Below are 9,092 nucleotides of genomic sequence, written 5' to 3'. Positions count from 1 at the left end.
CGTTAGCCAACCTCTAAAAAACTTTGGTAATGGCAGAGAGAAGACTAACAGACAGTATCTAATTGGGTCTGGTCGATCGCCACCATTGTTAAAGATATGAACGACAGAGGACTCCTTCCAATAAGAAGGGAAACAGGAATTAGACAAACAGAGATAGAGTAATTTTGAGAGGATAGAAGAAAGTTGAGAAGCACAACTTTTAAAAACAACAGGAATCAGATCGGAACCAGAAGCCTTAAATTGGTCAACACCAGCAATAATTCTTGCAACCATCTTTAGAGTGATAATTATACAATTAAGAGACTGGTCAGTTTTCAAATGAAAATAGGGAAGAATAGCACTCGAATCATCGATAGAAGAATTGTCAGCAAAAAGACGAGTAAAGTATCAGAAGATAAAAATGATCTAGAGATTATTAAAAAGAGGAGAAATAGCAGACCTGTCGCTACTAGCAACACTATTATAGATTCTCCAAAAATCACGAGAGCCAACCCTTTAAGGTGAAATAGAGCAGGGTTTTTCAAACTTCTTGACTTGCGGACTCCTTTATATTTTAGACTTTACCTTAGGGCCCCCCCTTATAAACGATTATGAAATTGATGCTCTGGCAGTAAAATGTCCAATTGCTTGGTGCCGCCTTTCTTCTGATAACTGTGGCATGATAACGACTGAACGTAATCTGCATTTCTCACCGGTTTTAATCAGCCGTAGGTCGAAGATCGATCGTATGTGATTTTTATTCTAGTGACAACAATATTAACAGCTAGGAGCGAGAAAAGTCCATAATGCTTAAAATATTAATATTAAATGAAAACAGCAATAGTATTTAACAAATAGTTTTATTGTCAATCACACACACGTAGGATTTTTCAATACACACTTAATGAGAAGGATGTGCTTGTTTGGCTTTGCACAAACCGTTAATTCTTGGCGATATTACTGCCAAACATACACGTAAGTCACTCTCTGGAGCAAGCCTGAATCTTTATTTGTTTTTCAGATTAGTCAATGCCGAAAATCCTGCTTCGCATAAGTATGTTGTTGCAAACGGTAATAAAATCTTAACTGCTTTTCGAGATAACAATGGATATTCGAAGGCGACAGTGAACCAGAATTTCGAAACTTGTTGCTGCATAAAACTGATTTTTAAACTTCTGTCGCATGGAATTTCAGCCAGTTCTTCCAGTTCATTTCCTGTGAGCATGCTATCAGCTATTTCAACATTAAACGAATTTCTGATCCAGTCAAAATTTCCAATATTATCTGGAATATCTTTCGAGAAATATTTGTCAAAATGTTCGACTAGTGATATCAAATGTCGTTTAACATCTACAATTATTAAATCAACATTAACTGAATCATTATTGCTGAGATATTCGTCCAGTGTAGTGAACATATCTAAAGCTTTCTTACTAACTTTTGTAGTCCATATATTCAGTTTTTTCTTAAAGGCTTGTATTTTATCATAACTAAATAAAATATTTGAATTTCTTCCTTGTAGAGATAAATTCAGTTCATTAATTTTGTTGAATATATCTGCCAAATAAGCAACTTTGCAAAGCCAAATTTTATCAGCCATTATCGAAGCCAGTTCAGCATCATGAACACATAGAAACATCAACAGTTCTTCTCTAAGTTCAAATAAACGCTGGATTACTTTACCTCGTGATAGTCATCTTACCTCTGTATGAAACAACAGACTTGAATGTTCAGCCCCCATCTCACAGAGGATTGCAAAGAAACGACTAAAGAGTGGTCTGGTTTTAATGAAATTTATCACTTTAATACAAGATGACAAGACTTTGGACAAAGAAGTATCCATTTTTTTGGCAACCAGAACTTCTCGATAAATCATGCAATGTGTTGCAGTGATATTAAGTGCAAATTTCTTAACATGACCCATAACACCTGAGTGAATATTGATCATTGACGCCGCTCTCAATGTACATATGCCAATACACTGGTTCCATAACAAGCCTGATTAAGTTAGAAAAGAGACCAATACTTTAAAACCTTCCTCACCAGTTGTTCTAGTGGGCATAGGATGGCAAAATAGAAAATCTTCAAGCATTTCACTTTCCCACTAATATCGCACATACACCATAAGTTGAGGTCCACTGGTAATATCTGTGTTTTCATCAAGTTGTAATGCAAAAATGTCTGTTTTCACTGTCAGTTAACTGAGTTTTTATGTCTTCTGACATATCTTCTATTCTTTGCACAATTGTGTTATCTGACAGTGGCACAGCTTTCAATTTCACAGCACATTTTTCATCCAAAATTGCCTCACACATGTCTATTGCACAGGGAAATACAAGTTCTTCAGCAATATTATGGGCCTTTTTAGCATGAGCCACTCTCAATGCCACTAAATAAGATGGCCGTAATAGATTATGATTTCATCTTATTGCAAAAGTTTTTGCCTGCTTTAAATAATTATTCTTTTTTCTTTCAAAAAATCTTTTGGTTTTGTGGCAAATTAGGGATGTAATGTTGTTTAATGTTGTTGCAATTTAGCTTCAGGGCTTCATTCGGCAACAACTTATGACAAAGTAATGTTGTTAAATGTTGTTGCAATTTAGCTTCAGGGCTTCATTCGGCAACAACTTATGACAAAGTAAACACGGTGGTCTGTTAGCATTAGCTACACATTCAATGAATCCAAATCGATTATACTCTGCATCATATTTTCATAATTTATTTTTCTGAACAATTTCTTCTGTCTCTGTATCAGATTCTGAGTCGATTTCATCATGAAGTTTCCATTTCAAATATTTATTCATGAGTAAAATTTGCAAAAAAAGAAATTTGAAAAAGCAAATTTTGATCAAGTATTTTTCGTATAAATAATGCAAGCTTAGACATTTAGTAACATAAATAAAGTAAAAATCAGATATTCAGACATTAAGAATTTCTGACACGCGATTAATGCTCAAGCCTCGTTGTAATCCTGTTCTGTACTATGTAGGAGATTTAATTTTGTGTAAAACAAACTATGCAGGAACACAACGTCGAATATATTTCAACAGCAATAACAAATAACTCTTTATATTTTTATAAATGTTCAAAATCATAGGAAAAAAATACATTTCATAAAAATGAAAACTTAGGAGTGTAGGATTTGTGCCGATCAAATACTTTGCTTCCTTTTTTCATTGTTGCCCTACACGCACTATAAACAAATTTACACGCACTATAAACAAATTTACACGCACTATAAACAAATTTAGTGAATGTTCAACTGAAAAAGGAATTTTGTTGTATTTAAAAAGGTTAAACGTATTTTTACCAGTTAGAATAAAATCCCAGAACAAAACGTTTATTATTTCAAACCCTTTTAATATTTCAAATTTAAAAACTCACAAATCAGTAATTAAGTTGAACATAAAAAGAATAAAGAAAGTAACTAAAAAATATTTAAAATAAAAAAGGCAGATGGATTAAGTAACAGAAACAAACTTAAACTATTTATTTAAAGAAAGTTCTTCTGTATGTCGGCCAATAACTAAAATCATTACGAAAGGACAACAGATTTTTCATTTGTTTTAATTATGAAGTAGGTTAAAAATAAATGTTATAAATAAGTAACAAGTATTTTAATATTAAAAATTGTAACTACGTACTTTAAATTAAAAACTATCAATAACCTTATTTTAAAATTTTTAATGTTTCTACAAAAAAAAACAAAACATTAGATGTGTCTCAGTCACGATAATAAAAGAAACAAATTTTGTTAAAAATACATGTTTTGAATTTTTAGTGTGTTAATTGCATGGTAATAGATAAGTAACTACCAGAATAAAAAAACTAACAAATGTTTAAAATAGATTTAGTTTATCACATTTAGTAATTTATTGTTAAAAATTTATTAAATTAAAGCCATCAGACAAAATTTAAAATTGGCGGTGCTGATGGGGTTTCATTAAAGGAAATAGCTTACATTTAACTGCAAAATTAACATTTTAGGCACGTACATTTACAGATTATAAGAAGACAAATTTCGATTAAAACATATATAAAATCAAATTACCCATGAAAAGTCTTTGCTGTCCGACCACGGTCCGCGTACCACAGTTTGAAAACACCTGAAATAGAGTCACAAATCTTTTGAGAATAGCTAGACTTAGCCTCAGAAATTGCTCTTTTGCAGGCATTGCCAGCTCTTATTTAGGACTGTCTAAAAGCCTCAGAACCATTCTGTCAATACTGATTGAAGAAATGATTACGATAGGCAATGGCGAAATCACAAACAAATGGAAACCAGAGGATAATAAGGTTTAGTTTGAAACTGACGATAAATGACGGTGTCAATTCAAACAGGAATCCAGTCAGTAACTTCCTTAGCAGCAGCTTTCGGTGACATATCAAAAAGAGGACCCCATAGAACGTCATGCAGGAAGCTGCAAAGCCCATCGCAACCCTTCTCTAGTTAAAGGTCTAACTATAGAAGGGATGATCAATTGGATATTGAACAGAAAAATCTCAACATCATGATCAGAAGAACCCAATGACGGAGAAGAGGAAATAGAACATGATTTTGGAACAGAATTGAAGTGAGACAAAAAAAAAAAAAAAGATTGTTAATGAAGGTCATCATCAGGACAGCGTGTAGAGAAGGTAACCGTTAGGGACAAATCATGAGACAGAGAAAAGTTAACACAAATTTCACCACAAGATCCGTGCGATTAGAGTGAGGGAGCCAGTCAGAATGGTGAAGTCACTGAAGATAAAGATAGAGCTTAACAGACTTGAAACTTAATATATTTTAGACTTGTGGAACAAATTCGATTTGGTTTTAGTCGGTAAAAATAGTTGCAAAGAGGTAAAAATCAAAAAAGAAATTGGAACTTGGCAATGTGTTAGTTCTATGCATGCGCAAATAAACATTTATGTAGGTAACCACGTTATTTTTTAAAGCTATTATATGCGTATAGATTTAAAGCTATTATATGCGTATAGATTTAAAGCTATTATATGCGTATAGATTTAAAGCTATTATATGCGTATAGATTTAAAGCTATTATATGCGTATAGATTTAAAGCTATTATATGCGTATAGATTTAAAGCTATTATATGCGTATAGATTTAGGTTTGACGGTAACGAATAAGACTTTGGTTTCAATTCTAGCTGATGACACCCAAATCATATACTTTTAAAAATATGTGAAATCAGTACTATGTATTGAGTACAATATTACTATACTATGTATTGAGTACAATATTACTATATTATGTATTGAGTACAATATTACTATATTATGTATTGAGTACAATATTACTATATTATGTATTGGGTACAATATTACTATATTATGTATTGAGTACAATATTACTATATTATGTATTGAGTACAATATTACTATATTATGTATTGAGTACAATATTACTATATTATGTATTGAGTACAATATTACTATATTATGTATTGAGTACAATATTACTATATTATGTATTGAGTACAATATTACTATATTATGTATTGGGTACAATATTACTATATTATGTATTGAGTACAATATTACTATATTATGTATTGAGTACAATATTACTATATTATGTATTGAGTACAATATTACTATATTATGTATTGAGTACAATATTACTATATTATGTATTGAGTACAATATTACTATATTATGTATTGAGTACAATATTACTATATTATGTATTGAGTACAATATTACTATATTATGTATTGAGTACAATATTACTATATTATGTATTGAGTACAATATTACTATATTATGTATTGAGTACAATATAACAATCAATTGAGTATTGGCTCTTACATACGAAATCTGCATGAATAAAAATATATTTCGTTTCTGAATTTTTAAGATGAGGACTTGTTATTCGTATGATTTGGATTCATCGGACTACTGTTCTACTCTTGAGTGTTATTTCCAAAACGTTTCGGTCGATATAACCTCTGACCTTCTTCAGGTGTATCTTATCGAACTCAGGAATGTTTCTGTCAAACTCGGGAATTTGGACCGAATTTTGAGTAAAACCCTTTTTTATACTTCATGGGGGGTAGCATGCTCTTGTTCCGTCAACCATGACTGGATAGAGGCCCTAAGTATTTTGGCAATTGTATTTTTCGGTCGCACACAATGAGGATTGAACCTTTCAAAAAATCAATTGTAAAAAGTGATATTCTCCTTCACCACCAAGAGCCAAAATAACCGCTCCCCAAAAACAACCCAAAAATGTCTGTCTGAGAATTTTCAAGGCTTCACCAGTTCCATGAAAGCCAAGAGACTCATAACAAGATCAATCACCTGAGTCAAATATATATTTTTTCTTTTTTTTTATCGCAGACAATCAGTTGCACAACACAAGTGGCTAGTTACAGTTCTTATGGAATCTCGCTCGTCATCAAGACCAAGTTTACTTAGACTGTGATACTCCTTGGGTGTGTTTCTAGTCAAGGTTACAACATATCGCACTGTATCTTCGAAAAAAGGACTCCGACTGAATTTAGATGGATTACTGTCCACTGATGTAAAGTATGGGTTTGAGCGGATGGCCGAGAGAAAGGCATATGGATGATAGCAGACATCAGCTGTATCATCCCACCCCAATGTCTGTCTGAGAATGTTTAAGGCTTCAGCAGTTCCAACAACCTTCATAGACTGATCTGCACTTACGTAGCAGTATAGTAGATTTTAATGGAAATATTTGTAACATGTCAGTTAAATATAAATTTTCCATTCAAACACATAGTGTGAGACTCACAGTGATAATTCTTACCGGACAGAGAATTATCAATTGTAAGTCACACTGTCATTTCATCGGCTAATGAACGCGCCACGTTTGGTATCCTTAACTATGTGGGTTGTGTTTCCAGTGTTTCCGTGAAACTGAAGGTACTGATGGATGATCGTAATAATGTATAATGCCGATCAATATCTTTATCAGTTTGTTAACATCTATATAGTTAACTGTGTTTCTATCTCTTCATAGCATTCATGTCTTCCTTGTCAGTGGTCGTCGTCTTACGAATTTGAATATACAACATTGAAGTAGTTATGTAAACCTGTGTGTGTGTGTGTGGCCTCCCCATGCGTATGTGTGTATTATTTCTCTCGCGTGACCCTGTTACCATGGTGGCAGCGATGTGGGGTAGGGTAGGGAAGGACCGAGGCGCACCGGCTGGTTTGTACTTGTTATTAAAAATCTTCTTTTCTTGACGTTCGTCCCTCGCTCCGTCTTTACGGAATTACACTTAGTGGCCGGACGTATTGGTCACGACGACGTTTGCGCTTTTTGCCGGACAGCCCACCGTTAATCGCTCCACCGCACAGCATCAAGCCATTCCTGTTGACAAACAGCAGAATTACAGCTGGTCTACTCTCGAATCCCACTGACAGGTAAAATAATAATAATAATAATAATAATAATAATAATAATAATAATAATAATAATAATAATAATAATGATAATAATGATAATAATAATTGGTAGTCATATACGACATGCCGCCCCATCTTAATATTTTGTTATTTGATTTACTTTGAAAAGAAAATTAATCTTACATGTTTTTAATTATTTGATGTTTGCTTGTAAGTTTGTTTATTGAAAAAAAAAATTTTTTTTTCAGAATTTATTTATTCTCTTCTTATATCCGATATATGTTTTTACTAATGAGTCAGCACTTAGCAGGGCAAAATTCATTCGGGGATAAAGATTAACGAGAGGGAAGTTTTCCGTCTCCCAGACCAATTGCACAATCAAGACTTGAGAGTCTAATTTACCCTGTTTCACCCACAATTGGAAGCCTTTTAATGTATATGTCAGTTTAGGATGACATTTAATGAATGGAATGATTGTTAGTTGAAAGATGATTGTTAGTTGAAAGATGATTAATGGATTTGCCTAATTTTGATTTCTTATGGGAGCAGGTTTATGACCAATATTTTTTGACATTGGATTTAAAGGCAACTATGTTATAATCTGCAGGAGAACAATCCTGTGATAACGCGTTCAACAGACGGGAAGCCATTGCAAAGAAGCTCTTTCTTTGGAAAAGTGAAAGCACATTCGTAGGCGTTTCCCAGTAGGGGCGCCTCAGGCGACCCGTAATAAATTAACCTCCATTTCTGAACAAAATCGTTCCGTTTGTCATGTAAGCTTCACGTAAAAATGACCTCGATCCTCACCTCCAACCGTATTTTTTCTATTTTTTGTCATGTAATCATAAAAATGTATCCATGTAAAACATAACATTACAATCAATTAAAAAACTAAACAGTAACAATTAAAAAATCTTCAATAGCGAATAAACACGATAGTGAAGCAATGGTTGCTCAATTATTAACCGCATATCTGTAGTAAGAAACAATGGCTAGAATAAGCATGGAGAGATATTAAGTCAGTTTTTCCTTCTCTTAGATTAGTTGCACAACGAAGGTTTAAGAGTTTGGTCTAGCATTTAATCTATAGCTAAAGGACACATGAATTCAAAAGTATTAGTGAAAATTATGCAGTAGTCATTGACAGAACTCGAACTTGTCACGTGGTCAGCAGTCCGTACCAGTAAAAATGGCACCAAGCCAATTCCTTTTCAAGTCAAGCAAACAAATAAAAACAATTTATTCACTTCTTAACAGAAAGATTCTGTTACCTGTGTAAGTTTAAAATGAAAAGTTTAACACTTTAGTTCATATTTCTCGAAAACCTCCTTTCCCAATCAAATGTTTGTTTACAAATCTTAAGATTAAACACCAAATTCATTATAAAAAATATGTATCTGTTCAATATTTTGAGGTGCTGTGAAGGTTTAGCGGAAATGTAACCCGCAGCCCGTAACTCTGAAGAGGCGTTAAACAAGCTATTGTGGCTAAACGCCGATCAAAATGTCAATAAGAGTACTATTTTAGTTACAGAAAACAAAAACTGAACACCTTGCTAAAAATTAAAATAATACTTCTGAGTTTGTTTTACAGTAGACAGACGTACGAAAAAGTGGTTATAAAAACAAATATATAACAAATAAAAGTTATCAAAGGCAAGATAAGTTACTCTTCTACGTAGCTGGATAAGTTTTAGTGTTTTCACTTACTTTAAAATGTTTATTCGGTTGAAAAAA

General features: G+C 32.9%; 2 protein-coding genes across 2 annotated transcripts in view; one reads left to right on the top strand and one right to left on the bottom strand.

Moving 5' to 3' along the window:
- Window positions 1–985: 985 nt before the first annotated feature.
- LOC145247818 (zinc finger BED domain-containing protein 5-like) lies at window positions 986–1,579 on the bottom strand. Its single transcript, XM_080109448.1, has one exon. The coding sequence runs from the start codon at window positions 1,577–1,579 to the stop codon at window positions 986–988; it is 594 nt and encodes a 197-aa protein (XP_079965574.1).
- A 5,634-nt stretch (window positions 1,580–7,213) lies between these two features.
- The window catches only part of LOC145248007 (ciliary microtubule associated protein 1A-like), a 95,715-nt gene continuing 93,836 nt past the window's right edge, over window positions 7,214–9,092 (top strand). Inside the window, exon 1 of the mRNA XM_080109697.1 lies at window positions 7,214–7,374. The gene's annotated coding sequence lies outside the window, so the exon portion shown is untranslated. The remainder of the gene's footprint in view (window positions 7,375–9,092) is intronic.

Source organism: Euprymna scolopes, chromosome 26 (genome assembly GCF_053919585.1).
Source record: "Euprymna scolopes isolate OS-2025 chromosome 26, ASM5391958v1, whole genome shotgun sequence".
NCBI classification, from domain to species: domain Eukaryota; kingdom Metazoa; phylum Mollusca; class Cephalopoda; order Sepiida; family Sepiolidae; genus Euprymna; species Euprymna scolopes.
The sequence above is the reverse complement of the archived record's forward strand: the minus strand, read 5'-3'. Positions and strand labels throughout refer to the sequence as shown.